The sequence below is a fragment of the Sporothrix brasiliensis genome (assembly GCF_000820605.1).
Source record: "Sporothrix brasiliensis 5110 chromosome Unknown Cont20, whole genome shotgun sequence".
NCBI classification, from domain to species: domain Eukaryota; kingdom Fungi; phylum Ascomycota; class Sordariomycetes; order Ophiostomatales; family Ophiostomataceae; genus Sporothrix; species Sporothrix brasiliensis.
The window spans coordinates 860,999-877,222 of record NW_024467139.1 but is presented as its reverse complement, the minus strand read 5'-3'; the positions used below and the strand labels follow the sequence as shown (position 1 = coordinate 877,222).

General features: G+C 45.7%; 2 protein-coding genes across 2 annotated transcripts; one reads left to right on the top strand and one right to left on the bottom strand.

The window, feature by feature from the left end:
• Positions 1–8,129: 8,129 nt before the first annotated feature.
• Positions 8,130–9,932, bottom strand: SPBR_06975 (pre-60S factor REI1; the record flags this gene model as incomplete). Its single annotated transcript, XM_040765230.1, has 1 exon — positions 8,130–9,932. The coding sequence occupies one exon, from the start codon at positions 9,930–9,932 to the stop codon at positions 8,130–8,132; it is 1,803 nt and encodes a 600-aa protein (XP_040616238.1).
• A 1,776-nt stretch (positions 9,933–11,708) lies between these two features.
• Positions 11,709–16,035, top strand: SPBR_06379 (hect domain containing protein; the record flags this gene model as incomplete). The annotated part of the gene is made up of 2 exons (XM_040764636.1): positions 11,709–11,944; positions 12,012–16,035. The coding sequence occupies 2 exons, from the start codon at positions 11,709–11,711 to the stop codon at positions 16,033–16,035; spliced, it is 4,260 nt and encodes a 1,419-aa protein (XP_040616237.1).
• Positions 16,036–16,224: the final 189 nt, after the last annotated feature.

Sequence of the window (16,224 nt, the reverse complement as noted above, 5' to 3'; positions counted from 1 at the left end):
TGACACATGGACGTCTTATGAATAAATATGTGTTTTAATTTTTAATTTTACCAGTCGAAAACCACCACACAGACTCTACCCCCCCAAGTCCTATCTCGTCCTGTCGCCGCGCCGGAGGTCTCTGCCCCTTATACGTAACTAGCATGGCCCTCCCGCCCTCCTTCGTCGGACGTACGGGTGCTCCTATTAGCTTATTGCTACGTTGTGTAGGGCTGATTCTGCCTGGTACAATTCGCTTTCAGGGCTACCGGGGTGGGAGATAGACAAACAATAAAAGTAGTTTTGATCCGAAAAGAGATGAAACGTGATGTTAATATCGAAGCGAAAATATACGTAATAGTTGGAAGTTGATGATAATTTATTTATACGGTCGTAAGAAAAAAGTAAGACGAAAGTATAGTTAAAATAAAGTAAAACGTGAAAAATTTTACGATTCGTCGGATACGACGAATGTAATCGAAATAACGGTCTTTAATTAACCTAATCTTACGAAGACTTATAAAACGTTTACGACGAAAGGGACGAAAGGTGAAATAATTTAAAGATTTAAAAAACCCTCTTTTTTATAATAATAATAACGATAATAATAACGGTACGTATTTAAGACGAATTCGTATATAATATAAACGATACGCGTATATTTTACTACGTTTAAAAGATTCGTACGGTTTAAACGAATTAAACGATATTAAAATTTTAAAGAAATCTTACTAATAACCCACTTTTCCGGTCCGTTTTAAATATACGAAATACGATATCGTTAAACCTTATATATATTATAACTCCCGGTGTTTTTATTAACGGAGCCGTTCTTTACCCCCCCGTTATAAACGTTATAAACGTTACGGGCGTTACGGACGTTATAAACGTTAACGGTGTGGTTAGTGACGGACCCGTTACGACTAGTGGCGTGTTTATTATAAACGCCTTAAACGTTAACACGGTTATTATAACTAATAAAACGGTTGTTACGAGCTTTAACGGTTTAAATATTTTTTTACCCCGGACCCGGCCCGACGTAACCGGTTTAATAACGGACCGTAACGTTACGGTCCCTTTTACGACCGATCCGACGGTATATTACGGTCGGTTATAGTTAAATTTATTTTTTACGGTTTTTTTATAAAACTATAATTAACCGTTCCGATTTATTAAATATTAAACTTTAAGTCCGATCCGATCTGTTTCGAAGAGTGGTTAGTTACGGTAGTAAACGACTAAGATACTACGAACTACCGTTTAATTATAAACACGGTTAAACTATTAGTCGAACGTATAGTATATTATAAACTATTACGGACCTTTACTTTTTTATTAAAAATTATTTTTAATTATATCCGGTTATTACGTATTAAATTTACATTTATAATAGGTCGTTTTTTATAGTTCGTTTACGTTTCGGACCGGAACGACTACGTTAACCTTATAACGTAGTTTTAACATTAAAATAGTGTTAATTTAAACGGTTAACACGCCCGTAACGGTTAGTTACGGTTATTATTTTAAACGGTCCGGACCGTTCACCGACTACGTTACGTTTATAAACGTTAGTAACGGGTCTTACGGAAACTACTACTATAATTCTAGTATTAATAAGTGTATATTTAAGGTTAAGGGTAAGTACGAAATATAAACGAAACGGTCTATTATAGTTGTAAATTAATATTTTTTTTAGACTTTAAATTACGCCTTACGGTAAAACGCGTTACTACGACCGTTCCGGGCCCGTCTCGAACGGTTAAAAAGGGAAAATAGGCTATAACGGTCCGTAACGACGACGACGACGAAGATAACGACGATAATAATAATAACGTTATAGTCGTTACGTTTATAAAACGGGCCGGAATAACCCTTAATTCGAAGAGTACGGTTAAAACCGTTAAGTTTTTCACCCTTTTCGGAAAGGTTATATAGGATATATAACGGGCCGAAACGGTTATTTTTTATTTTTTTCTTTTATTTTTTAAACTAGTTTAGTAAGGTGTTTTATATATTACGGGCCGTTACAACTATTTTTTCGAAATTTTTAAACCGGTTTAGTAAGGTGTTTTTAAGTGTTACGGGCCGTTTCGGTTGTTTTTTTTAAAAAAAAAACATTAATATTTTTAAACGTAAGGATACGAAACGGACCGTAAAGGCCGATAAATTAACGGAATTTTTATAAGGGGCACTTAATATAAACCGTTACGGGGTGGATAATTTGTTTTTTTTTTTTTTTGTTTTTTTAATTTTTTTAATATATTACGTTACTTTCCGTTTATATTCTAGTCCGTAACACCCGTAAAATTAGTTTTATATTAATACCTTTAAATATATAATATTCTTCGTATAATCTTAGTCACGGTCCGTTAAATATACGGTAAACCCCGAAACATCCGTTACACGGGATAATATTATATATAACTAACCGTAAGTAAAAATAAACGTCCGTAAATTTACACTAACGGTCCGGAACGACTAATCTTATAACTTATTAATAGTTATAGAAAAATAAAGACGGACTAGAAATTAACACCGTTTTAACTTATACGAAAACTCGTCCTCCTTCGAAATAAATATAATCTTAAAAATAAAGGCCTTTTTATTATAAAACGCTCCGTTAAAGATTATATAACGTAAAAAAGAACGGTTTATAAACGTAATAACCATTTACGTACCGTTATAAAGTCCTTTATTTAAATATAAATTCCGTAATAGTATAACCGGTACGTTAACCTTTAACGTTAACTTACCCGTAAGTATCGAAAAAAGACGTAACGACCGTAACACCTCGAGAGACGGTTAGTACGAACCGGGTTTTATATCCTCGATTATATTATAAGATCGATATAACCGTTTTACACCCGGAAATATATTTAAGATATTTTAATTCGTATCGTCTACTAAATCGTTCCGTATAATTAAAATACACTTATTTTTAAAAAGAGTAATATTCGTAACGGTTTATTATAAAATATATAACGGGTAAATACGTTCGTATAAGTCTTATATAAAAAAAACACGGGTAATTTCCGAGTATAGTTTAATTATTTTATACTTTTTAAAATCGTATAATAAAGACTATAATTAAAGTAAAAAGGATAAGTTTAAATCGTTTTAATTATATAAACGTATATTTTTTATTAAACTTAAAATAGTTAACTCGTTTTAAAACGTAAACGACCGTAATACGAGACTTACGATCTCCGAACACGTTCCCTTTTTTTTAACAGGAAGAATTTATATAAAGTCACCACCGAAAAGTACGGGTAAACCGTTAAATAAGTTATTATAACTACGAATATTTTATAATTATTTATTTATAACCTCGAAATAACGACGGTCTTATATAAGTACCTCGTTTTAAATAATTAAACCCGTCTTCCGAATTAAACGGACTAATATAGTTCTTTTACTAAAGTTATATATAAAAGTACTCTCGATCTTAATTAAAATCTTAAAATACGAGTATAACGTACGACCGTTAAGTAAAAAACGGGCCGTAATATTAAACGAAGTAACGTAAAATACGATTTATTCTTTAAAACGGTAGTATACGATTAATAACTAGTATAAAAACGTCTTACCGATACTTATAAGTCTTTATAAAAAAAAACGCGTATTCGAAAGAGCCGACTCGATACGGCCCGTAATAGTTTTAAAATATAACTTTTAACCGGAGTTTAATTATACCTCGGTTATTATTACCGTAACGGTTTACTTTTTATAATTATAACGTTCTTTTATAAATATAAAACACTTTATATTAAGATATTAATTAAGTTAAGGTATAAAAAGACTAAAATTATTTAATAATTTTCCGTATTATTATAATAAACCTTCGAAGAGAAATAACCCGTAATTTAAATAAAGATTATTAAAACTATCCGAAATAACCGACGATAAAGACTAATCGGTTATAATACGACGTAGTAAGTTATCGTATAAAAAGGATTAAAACTACGACTATAAAATATTCGGGTCCGTAATAAACTTAAACATTAACTTAGTTATAAATATAAAACGTACGACCGTTCCGTTCCGAATAATAATTACTTCGGTTAACGTATAAATCGTATCGTTATCGTTATTTAATAAACCGAGAGTATTATAAACGACGTGGAACGTTTTATACTCGACGTTATCGACTATATAAAGGTATATAAAGAATATTACGTTTAAAACGTTATAAAATAAGAGTCGTAAAAAATACATCTCGTCGTACGTTTTTAAAACGACCCGTATACGACCGATAATATAAGTATTATTTCTTTTTAAGTACTACTCTTTACCGTAAAAAGTATATTTATTCGAAAAGTCTTAATATAACACGTTCCGGGCCTTTTCGTACTACGAGTTATATTTAAACTATACCGTTAAAGTCGTTCTAGTCTTTTCCGACACCTTTTTTATCCTTTATATCGTCTCCGTTAAAGTTTTTAATTAAGTCGGTTTAAAAATTACTTATTAATTATCCGGAAAATAAACCGTAAACCGTATAATAATTAACCACTTTTAGTATACCGAAAACTCGAAAATACACTACACTACCTTGTAAAGACTAATATAACGGTATTTCGTATAAAACCCGATTTTATTAAAACGGTTCGAATTACACGGGTTTCAGGCCTTAAAAACGACCGAGACTATATCCGACCCTTTATAAATATATTTATAAATGTATTTTATAGTATTTATAAAACCGTATACCTTTATATTAATATACGATTTATACCGTAATAATAAATACGGACTATAAAAAACGACTTATTTATTATCCTTAATTCTTTAATTATTACGGGTCGTTACGGTATAAACCCGTCCGTACCGACGACGGTAGTATAAGTAACCGTTTTTATTAATAGTTGTTTCGTCCTAAAACGGTTTTAAAAAATCCTTAAAATAATAAAGACTTTAACCGGGTTTCTTCGACGGTTTTATATAAAGTATAAACGTATAATTAAGACCGTAAAGACCGTATATTATATTTCGGGTGACTAATTTATATAGTTCCGGTTTTATTTCGGGGTCGGGAATTTCCGTAAAAATAATATTATTAATATAATACGGGTTTAATAATCTATTACGGTTTATAATAAATAGAAATAATAAAAGATATATATATAAAAGACCGTGTTTTTAATACTCGATCGTATATATTAAACTACGAAACTCTTTAAAAATCTACTTATTCCGGACTTAATTAAATAAATCTTACGTTTATTTATTAAATACGTATATAATAATATCGGAATAACTATAAATATTTACTCCGAACGGAAGTTAAGTAAGTAATTCGAAACTATTCGGGTTATAAGTAAATATAATAAAGAACGACGACCGACTAAATATACGTATAATAACTATAAAGTCTTCGTAATATATTATTATAAAACGGTCGTTACTAATATACGTTATAAGTATAATCAATACACGCCTTAACTCTTTAATTATAATTTCGTCCCATCTTAACTAATTTAACACGGTACGTAATATATAGTAGTACTCCGTTAATAGTTTCTTTTAATTCGTTTTAATTTATCGGACTCGTTTTTAATCGATATACGTTTATATATTTATTAAAAATTATTAAAATAAACGACCGTAAAGGAATAGGATAATATTAAACCGGCCTTCGTGTCGATATAAGTAGTATCGGGTTTATTTCGTTAACGTTAAACGAGGGTTACTATTATTCGATCCGTTATCGAATATAATATTTTAATAAAAACCGATCTCTTTACGGGGAAACATTAATACGTATACTAAAGGGAAATAAGTAACGTGGTTAAAGTTAATATAAGTGTAATAAGGTTAATTCGGGTCTTTTAACTTTAAAACGATATCGTAAACGGACTATTTATTATATTCGTATAAGATTAAGGCCGTAACCTCGTTTAAAATGGGTGTATTATAACGTCGTTAATCGTTACGTTTATTAATAATTAACCGTATTTAAGGATTTAAGAACGTAACGGTCCGAGGGTTGTTTTTACGCGTTAGTCGTTCCTTTACGTTTTTATAAATAGTTACGAAATAATTATATTCGGTTAAAAACTAATTAATCTTAATTAATTCGTTTATATTTAAACCCTCGTTTAACACTTATTACGTGTATATATTACGGACCTTAACGGTTATTTACACGTTTAAAAAGTAATATTACGTAAATTAAAGAGGTTTATTATCGACTAGTTATAACGGACCGGTGTTATAGTAAAGTGTACCTTATATCTAGTACGTTATCGGAGCGTTACCGACCGTACCGTATATAGTTTAAGTCGTATTAATCGAAGTAAACGAAAATATATAATTATACTTCCGAATATTATTACGGAACCGTCTTACTCGGGTAGTGTTAATTAAAATAAACGGAAATAGTTAAAAACGTAATTAAAAGAAATATAATAAAAATAAAACTTATATATTAATAAGTTTATTAAAAACTTAAAAGGGTTTAATAAAGATTATAATACACGCCTTTTAACGTCGTAATAAGATTACGGCCCGTTTCTTTTTTAACGAATTACCTTATAATATTAATAAATAAGGCTTATAGTAATCTTAAAACGAGGGCTATTTTAAAAGTTAAATACGGGCCGAAACGTTATTAAAAGTAAAACTTAACGAGACGGACGGTACGGTAAAGACGTAATAACTACTAGTATCGGTGAAACAGTCCGTAAAAGTAGTAAGTTCGTTTATTACGGTATTAAAGAGATTAAAGAGGTATTTAAAAAAAAAACGAAGAAGATTATAACGACTATTACACGGTTCGAAAGGAGATAAAAAAGACCGAAGATATCGAGAAAAGAAATAAGAAAACCCGTTTTAACTATTACGGTTATAAAACACGTCGGGAAAAAGGTAAATAAAAAAGGAAAATAAAAGAGAGAGTAGTTAAAGTAAAAAAGGAAGAAAATAACTATTACGGTTATTACGGTGTAGTAAAAAAGGCGGGATTTTAATAAATCTTAAAGTTAAAAATAAAACGTTACGACGAAAGACCGGTTAAAACTAACTAAAATATATTTATTATATTAGTATTATAAAAAGAAACACTTATTACGATAAAGAGGGGGAACTACGATATATTATTAATAATAAGAGTAAGAGTAATATACCCCCTTTCGACGTCTTTATAACTAAAATAAGTCTACTACGACCGTTTACGGGTACGGTTAATAAAAGAAGAAATTAAAAAGGTTTTTTTACACTTAATACACTTCCGTATATCGGTTAAAACGGTTTAAAAAAAAGAGTCTCGGGTACGTCGGTTCTTTAAAGTAGTAGTATAGTCTTTATAAGTCCGATACGGTTTAATACTTAACCGTTCCTTTACGAAAAAAGTAGTAAAAAAGGTGTGTTTATATATAAAACATATTTACGGAGAAGATATAAAGGTGTTTTTTATCGTAACGGTATAAAATAAACGATAAGTGAAATAGTTAGTAATAGTTCGTAAAAACAATTAGTAATATTAAAGTACGAATATAAATAAACCTAATTTAAACGTAAAAACACGACTAAAAAACACGACGGTTAAAAATAAACCGACCTATAAAAACGGACCACAAAACCCCCCTTCGACGAATAAAATCGATTCCACGTACGACGCTAACGAAAAAGTGGAGCAAAAAAACGATTCTGACGAATAAGAGGGCTTAAATGGGCGAAAAACTAGGGGCCGCTAACGTGACGGACCAATCAGGCTACAACAATCTACGCACTCTCCAAACAACCAATGAACGGAGGGTATTCGGGAAAAAGCGGGCCTCAACGGACCAATAGGAGGCGGCTCTCAAAACTTCTTCATGGTACCTTAAGATAACCAGTCGTTACATAAGTAAGCCATATGTGTAATACGTCAAAGAAAACAATAGGGCAGACAAAAGACTCCATGGTGGATTGTACCGGATCTATTAAAATGCTGCCAGTCCACGCCGTTTTGGGGGTGAAAAATAAAAGAATAAAGGAATTCATACCAGAATACATGGTGCAAAATCAATTGAAGAAGACCAAAAAGAAAAGAAAAAAATAGAGCATCCAGGAGACTCAAAGGCAAAACGAAACGTGATAGAAACGAACCTCTAGCAACTCCGGGAATGCAATAGACATCGGGTGGACAACAAACGCAACGGGTTCACGTCTCACGTCCGGCCCAAGAAGCGGAAGCTCTGGCCGATCGAGTTGGCACTGAACTTGATCCGGCCCTTGTCCGCCGCAATCTGCTGCGCCAGCTCGTGTCGCCGCTCAACCTTGATCAGGTTCGCCTTGGTCTTGTCCGTCACGCCCGTCAGGCCGAGCGTGTTACGCGGCGCCGGGCGCGTCGACACCGCGCGCGCCTTGGCCGCGTTTGTGCGCCGGGCCAGCGCCAGCGAGGCGGCCTCACTTCCGAGTCCGTCGACGTCCTCGTCCTCGTCCTCCGAGTCAAACTCCACGCCCGCCTCGATGGCCAGCTGCATTTGCTTCTCGCGCTCCGCAAGCGACGGGTAGTTGTGCAGGTTCTGCCGGAAATACCGATTCAGCGATCGGTGGCCCACGGACCGTCCTGACGGCAGGTGCAGTTCATGCTCATCATAGTACACCGCGTGGTTGTGCTTGTGCGCATGCGAGTGCCACCCATCTGCCTGGTGGTGCGACCGCGGATCGGTCTGGCTGTGGTGCGGGTGCTTGTCCAGACGCTCGTACTGGTGGATGTGGTTGTCCGCCGGCACGGCCGTCAGGTCGGCTGAGTCGAGCGACGATGCCGAGCTGTCCGTCTCCCAGCCATCATCCGCGCCATCGTCGCCCGTAACGTCGCTTCCGTCGGCGGTCGTCGTCTTGGTAGCGCGCTTGGCGCCGAGCTTGGCAGCGGCATTTTTCGTCGGGCTCTTGCCATCCCCGTCATCACTGCCATCCTCCTCGTCATCGTCGTCTTCCGGATCGCTGTCCGAGTACGTGCCACGGAAGTCGTAGAAATCGCCAATGTCCACCTGTTCCTCCAACGTCAGGTACGGGATGGTACAGTGCGCCTTATCACGCATGTGCGTCTGCACAGCAAAGACGTCGCCGCGCACCTTGCCGCAGGTGATGCACGCATGGTCGTCGCGGATTCGCGTCTCAAGATGCGCAAGCAGTCCCTCCAGGTCGACCAGGTACTGCTTTTCGGGAATGAACATATTGTGAAAACGACCCATGTGCGCCACGTTCAGCGCAATCGTTGGCGATGCGTAGTTGCAGAACAGGCACGACTTGAGCGAGTGCGCCGGCGCCGACTGCTTAGCCGCCGGGGCAGCCGGCTCCTCGTCGTCCTCGTACTCTTTGTCCGCCGCCTCTAAGTCAAGAAGATGCTCACCCTTGTGTTGTGCCGCCACTGACAAACGCGGATTGGCAGGCCGCTTGACGGGCGAGTGGCCCTCAATTGTTGTTTTCTTGAGGCCCTCCACAACCTGTGAGAACTCCTCCTCCGCCTCCGATCCCACCGTCTCGGTCTCGGTGTCAGCCACGGCAGACTTCATCTTTTGCGTCGGCTCGCCCAGTGAGAACGTCGAGCTTATGACTGAGCTCGCATCGTCGATCGGTGCCTTGCTGGTCTTGCTGCGCTTTGTGCCCGCCTTCGCCGCCTTGGCCTTGTGCTTCTGGCTGCCGATGTGGTTCTGGTACGAGTTCTCGCTGAAGTAGGTCTTTTGGCACACATCGCAGCTGCGCTCAAAGCCGGCACGTCCGGCCTCAGCCGCCGCACCGGCCCGGTTCTGCAGCGTTTTCTCGGCAAAGAGTTCCGACGAGATCGGCGGCAGCGACACCACACGGCGCTTCAGGTTGTACCGATGCCACTCGCTCTTCATGTGGCTCTTCTGCAGCTCGACGCTGCGGAACGCAACCTGGCACGAGTTGCAGCTGAACTGATGTGTGGCCGGCGCCGCGTCCTCCGCCGGCTTCATTACCGGCCGGTCGCCTGCTATTGTCGTCATGGCCGGTGGCTATGAGTAGTCGTTATGGCAAGTGTTTGGATAGGGACTCGTAATCCAGGACGAGGGATTGATCGTTGTTTCGTCAAAACTCGACAAATTCGGCAGAGAAATAGTTGTCGGTCAAAGTAAACAAGTTTGCCACTGATGTGAGACACGGAAAATAAGGTAGCAAAAAAGTGGACGCTATTGGCTCTTGGGAGTCTGTTGGAAGGCCGCCGGACGTATTATTGAGCCCGGTGATCACTGGGAGATTGATGACACCGAGAAAGTCTGAGTCAATGCTGCTGAAGGCCAAAGCAGAATCGTCTCGATGGAGGCTCTATACGGTGGTGGACGAGTGGGAGCGGCGAGCCCCGCGATGATGAAAAGCGTCGAGGGTCGTTGTCGTGGGTGGTCGTTGAAAGGAAGTGAGCGTTGCAGGGGGTAGAGGAGCGTGGAAGAAAACGTGTGGTAAAAAGGAAGAATTGACGCAAAGGGGATTTAACGACGTGAAGAAAGGCTGTGACAACAAAGCCAAAAAAGTGGAAGTGAGGGGAGGAAGGCACGACGTCAGAGAGGTTTTGGCAGGAGCAGATTGACAAAAATTTGAGTGGGACGGAAAAAAGTCCGTCATGCAGGATTTCTTTTTCGGGCGATTTTAGTGGGTGGGAAGGCTTCTAGAAGGTGGGGCGGTCTTAGGGCCGCCTGGGCTACGATCGGTGGTCGCGACTGCCTTCGATGTGTTTGGCAATGCCGGAATGCTGCAACATGTGCAGGGCATTGACCAGAATAGGAAGTAGGTAAAGTGAGCAGTATGTCGTACATCAGCCTCCTTTTTCGCGGTTCCTTCCTGACAAAAGTTTGGACAGAAACAGAAAGAGGAAGGTTCATCCCACACGCTTTCCGTGGCTGCTATCTCAACATGACGGCCAATCGGATTTCCAGATTTAATGATCTCATAGACGAACAGAGACGGAAGGTGCGGCTTTGCTGTGGCAGATGGCCACACCTGTTGAGAAGGTGCGACCCTTTCGCACAAACAATCTCATAGAACCGAAAACACAGGCGCAGAATAACTGCTCAGATGCACCTTCCACCTTCTGCGCCCGTCAACCAAGCAAGCGCAAACGCACCTGCCTGTACGGAGCATTGCGACGGGAAGTCTCGCGTGCCTGCCCGACTTAGGTCATAATTCGCCTCCTGGGGCGGCTTAAACGCTGAGTGGTCCGTGCATCGTCGCTGCCGCCCATGCTGCGTCCAGGGCGCGCTACTTCTCTTTAGGGCACTCTAGCGCCCCAAATTTCCTCTTTACAAAGCCTCCGCAGGTCAAACAACCCAGGACCACGGCAGGCACCCCCAGCCCGTCTCTCCTTCCCCCGTTTGCCCCAAGGCAGACGATGCATCGTCTCTTTCGTCCATCTCAACTTTCCGTCATCAAACGACAGTCAACGGCCTCACTTTCGCACCATCTGGTATCCATCACACCGCACGCTCTTTCTCAACCCGCGTCTTGTGTCTCGGCAGGCCGCGTTCCCTTCGTTCCATCCGGCACTCTCGTCGGTCCCCTACATCGACTCAGCCTCGAACGTGGAGGGCTTTCAACGACCATCACAACGACAGTTGCCTATCTGGCGACCGGACTGCGACTACCGCTCGACCTGTACACCGGCCCGTATCCCAACGGCCTACGGCGACCACTTACCGCGTTACCCTGGCCGACCCCGAACTCTGCAGTCACCCTCCTCGACATGAATCGGCCCTTCCGTCTCACCAGCGACTGACCCTTGAACGGACGTCATGACGATCGAGACACAACGGCCACCCGCGAGGAGCGGTGCAAGTGGTGGCGGTAGTGGCAGTGGCAGTGGAAGTGGCCTGCTTGCCGGTCTGTGGGAGGAGGCGCCGTTCGCGAGACTGCCCTGGGACGCGCCAGCCGAGCTGCGCGAACTGGTCGACGAGGTCGAGAACCCGCGCCGTGTTTATGCCGTCCACAAGGCCAGCCGCCGACACAACTTCCAGCTCCTGATCCAGTTGTATGTTTGCCGCACACACCAACGCCACCGTGCTGATGTTTCTGTTCGCTAACCATGCCCGCCCCAGGTACATTGTGCAGCTCCGTGATGGCTGCGGCACGGCCACGTGTGGCAACGCGACCTGCCTCTCCTTTCGCAAACGACTCGCCGGCAAGGCCCCCCTCCGTCGATACAACACAACGAGCGCACGCACGCTGGCGATCCACCTTGCCAGCCAGGACAACCCGGAGGCTGGCCTCTGCCCAGCTCTGAAGCTGCCCCAGTCACCACCGGACGCGTTGAACTCGGTCATCTTCACGCCAAAGCATGCGCCCATGCATGGCCTTGCTACTGCAGGGAGCTTCAAGCCGAATCCTAGCACACTCCGTTCCCGTGCATCAAATGACGAGGTCTCGAAGGGATCCAATGGCGTAAAGAGCGTACATGGCGCAAAAAGGACTTCTTCCGAGGCAGACAAGGCAACGGGGAGAAAGACGGGCAAGACGCCATCACCACCGCCAATAGCACACCCTGCACCTCGACACGCCAACTCTGACAAAAACGAAGAGCATGACAAGGACGAGCTGTACTTTACAATCACGGAGAAGCCCGTGAGCAAGGACTACCGGAGTTTTGCCGCCAACATGTTCGGCACAGTAGCCTTCAAAATGCTGGAATGGTTGACGCCTGCGAGTGTCGAAACCATGACCGACGCAGCAGATGTGCTGCAAGGCGGGCTTCAACCAAGTGCAAGAAAGGTGTCCAAGCCCTCTTCCGGCAAGGCTACACCGGACCAGCCCCTGGGCCAGTCTCCGGCACCGACCCGCGACGTATCGTCAGGTGAGATGGAAGGCAAAGACGGCAGCACGGCAACGACTGGACGTGTCGAACCGAGCGATCGTGGCGGTGGCCCAGCGGAAACACAAAAGGACCAGCCGGTCGCAAGCATTTCCCAGCGTGCACCCTCACCTCCAAATGGTCACGCGAGCACCAACGGAAACGGCCATGCGGTGCTGAATGCCAGCGCCCGCATGCGAGCCCCGACATCCACACGCCAACAACAACGGAAACTGTCGGTGGACCCGTTTGCCGCCGACGCCGACGACATCCCGCCGGTCCTCTCTCCCCTCTTGCCAGGCGTCCAGGGCGATCTCAATCCCATAGCCCCCTCGGCAAGATCGCTGAAGAGCACGGCGCCCACCATTGCACGCCCCATCTCGCAGCTGTCCAGCGCTGGCTTCTTTGACAGCGTCCCTTTGGAAAAGATGCCGCCGCTCAACCTCAAAGGATCGTTTGAGGCCTCGCAGAAGACGGCACGGACGCAGGCCGACATTTTGACCCACAGCGGAAGCGACACCAGCCTTCCGCAGTCACGCTCGTCCTCCTCCCGCTCCCGCTCCTCGGACCGATCTTCTTCCAACCAGTCCTCTGCTGCCAACGACGTCGATGGTACGGGGGCCGACAGTACTGAAGACGCCGCTCTGGACATGCTGCTCCCGCAAACCCTGACACGGCTGAACGCCGACGTCGTGGAGTTTGTGTGCGATGTGCTGCAAGACGACTGCACCCGCGAGGTGCACATGCTTGAGCCGCCTGTCGTCAAGCAGTTTCACAAACAGACCCGGGGCAGCCGCTCGCCTCCCCTCCGACGGAAGCCAAAGCCGCAGGGCAGGCAACAGGACGTCCATCTCGCCGAGGATTGGCGCCTGTTTGTCGAGCAGAGCCTGTTTTACGTCCTCAGCGACCCGAGGGCCCTCATCTCCTCGTTTACAAAGCAGGGCCAGCTCTATGATACGCATACCCTCTGGTACTGCATGCTCCGCCTCACCCGTGTCGCGCCGAGCCTCGTCTTGCACAGCCTGTGGGTGGCCGCCAAGGCGCTGCTTGTACCCACCAAGACGCTCCTGGCACGACGGCTGCCCGAGGCACGTCTCGCGCCGCACAAGCAGCAGAGCTTGCTGACCGACGCGGAGGCGGGGATGCTGATGGCGATCTGCCTGCATGCTCTGGTTGCCGTTGCGCCTGTTGTCAAGAACGAGTCGCAGCTCTACGACATGTCTCGCATTCGCTCCCAAGGCCTGAGCCTCGCCGGCAGTGGCCTGGTCGTGCGACAGCCGGCGGAGCTCTGCCTCCAGTACGACGATGCCTTCTCCAACGACCTTGCCCTGCGCTTGGCCCGGGTCTTGTTCTCGGCCATCGCGGCACAGCGCACCTTTAACGGCAGCTCCGGCTCTGACGGCGCCCTTGCCGGCACCATTGCCGGCCAAGGCCGCAGGGGCAGCCGGCCGGCCGAGGGCACAATGGACATTCTCGCGCCGCTGTTTTCGCAACTGGACTTTCTCAATATGGACGCGGCCTATATTCTCAATTTCTCTTTCCCCGATCGGACACTCCACGAAACGCGCGTGCCGACTCTGCTCCTTGACTGGGCTCGCGCCGTCATGCTCAGCGAATGGACCGGCTCGCCAGCCGTGCCCGGCGATGGCCACTTTGGCGGCGCCCTCGCCCTCATCGCGGCCCTCTACGAAAAGCGACAGGCTCTTTTGGTCGGCGACGTGCAGTTCCGGACGGAGTACTTTGCGGAGCGCCTCGACGAGATGGAAATGCCGGTCGCGTGGTTGTCGTTCACGTCCACGCGGAAGCGTCGCCACCTGCTCGACTTGCCGTTCATCTTCAGCCCGACGTCGCTTGTCTCGTATTTCCGGGCCATCAACTTTTCGCGCATGAACCGCTCGTTTGAGGAGTCGAGCTCCCTCCAGAGCCGGATGAATGCAATTATTTCGCCGGGGAGCTTGATTATCAATCCGCACCACAAAAAGGTGCTGCAGGACCTACTCAAGATGGCATCGACAAAGTACCTTGTTCTCGACATCAGCCGCAGCTCGATCCTCTCCGACGCCTTTGACCAGCTGTGGCGCCGTGAACAGCGCGAGCTGCTGCGGCCGCTCAAGGTCCGCCTCGGCGAGAACAGCGGCGAAGAGGGCATCGACTCCGGCGGCGTACAGTACGAATTTTTCCGGCTGGCCCTGGCGGAGGCCCTGGAGCCCAACTACGGCGCATTCACAGTCGACAGCCGCACACACATGACCTGGTTCAACCCGACGACGCTGGAGGCCGACTGGAAATTCGAGCTGATTGGTCTGCTGGTGTCCCTCGCCTTGTTCAATGGCATATCGCTGCCCGTGACCTTTCCCAAGGCGCTCTACCGCAAGCTGCTCGGCGAGCCCGTGGACGAGCTGCACCACATTGCCGACGGCTGGCCCGACCTGGCCAGTGGCTTGACCGCGTTGCTGGAGTGGAACGAGCAGGATGGTGCGGTGGAGGACGTCTTTGTTCGGACGTACGAGTTTTCCGTCGACCTGTTTGGCCAGCCCATCTCCCGCGTCATGGGGGACGACTGTGCGCCGTGGCCGAAGATCCGGGAGAACGTCCTGCATGACATTGAGGCGCGGGCCACAGCACCAATAGGCATGTCCGATACAGCTGCTGCTGCCACCCATGTCGCTGCCGCTCGGTCCGAACCAGCAGAGGATCCCTCCGCTCCCAACGCATCGCCGCTGGCCGCTGGCAATCCTGGCGACGACGCCCCCATGGTGACGGGCGCGAACCGCAACGCCTACGTCACGGACTACATCCGCTACCTGACGGACGTGTCGGTGCGCGCACAGTACGAGGCGTTCTCGCGCGGCTTCCGCAAGTGCCTGCACCCCAAGTCGCTGACGCTGCTGACACCGGCACTGCTGCAGTCGCTGCTGGAGGGCGAGCAGACCATTGACATGGACGAGCTGCGGCAGCACACGCGGTACGTGGGCTGGGACACGGGCCACGCGACGGTGAGCGACTTCTGGTCGATTGTGTCGGCGTACGACGAGCCGATGAAGCGCAAGCTGCTCGAGTTTGTGACGGCGAGCGACCGCATGCCGGTGGGCGGCGCCAAGACGATGCAGTTTGTGCTGCAGCGGAACGGCGAGGAGGAAGCCGTGGGGGGCCATCTCCCGACGGCATACACGTGCTACGGCACGCTGCTGCTGCCCGAGTATCCCAATCGCGAGGTGCTCCAAGAGCGGCTGGCGATGGCGCTGGAGAATGCCAAGGGATTTGGATTCTCGTAGACGGGCAACGAGGAAGAGTTTCGGAAACAAAAGAGTTGCGGAAACAAAGAGTACGATAGACAAGTTGGGGCCGACATTGCTTTCTAGCGAGCGTTTTCGGGATGCGGCTGCCAAGGTTCTTTATTCCTAATTATGGTGTCGTCGTTGGGATACTCATTTTGACTTGTAAAGTACACAAAAGACATCCTA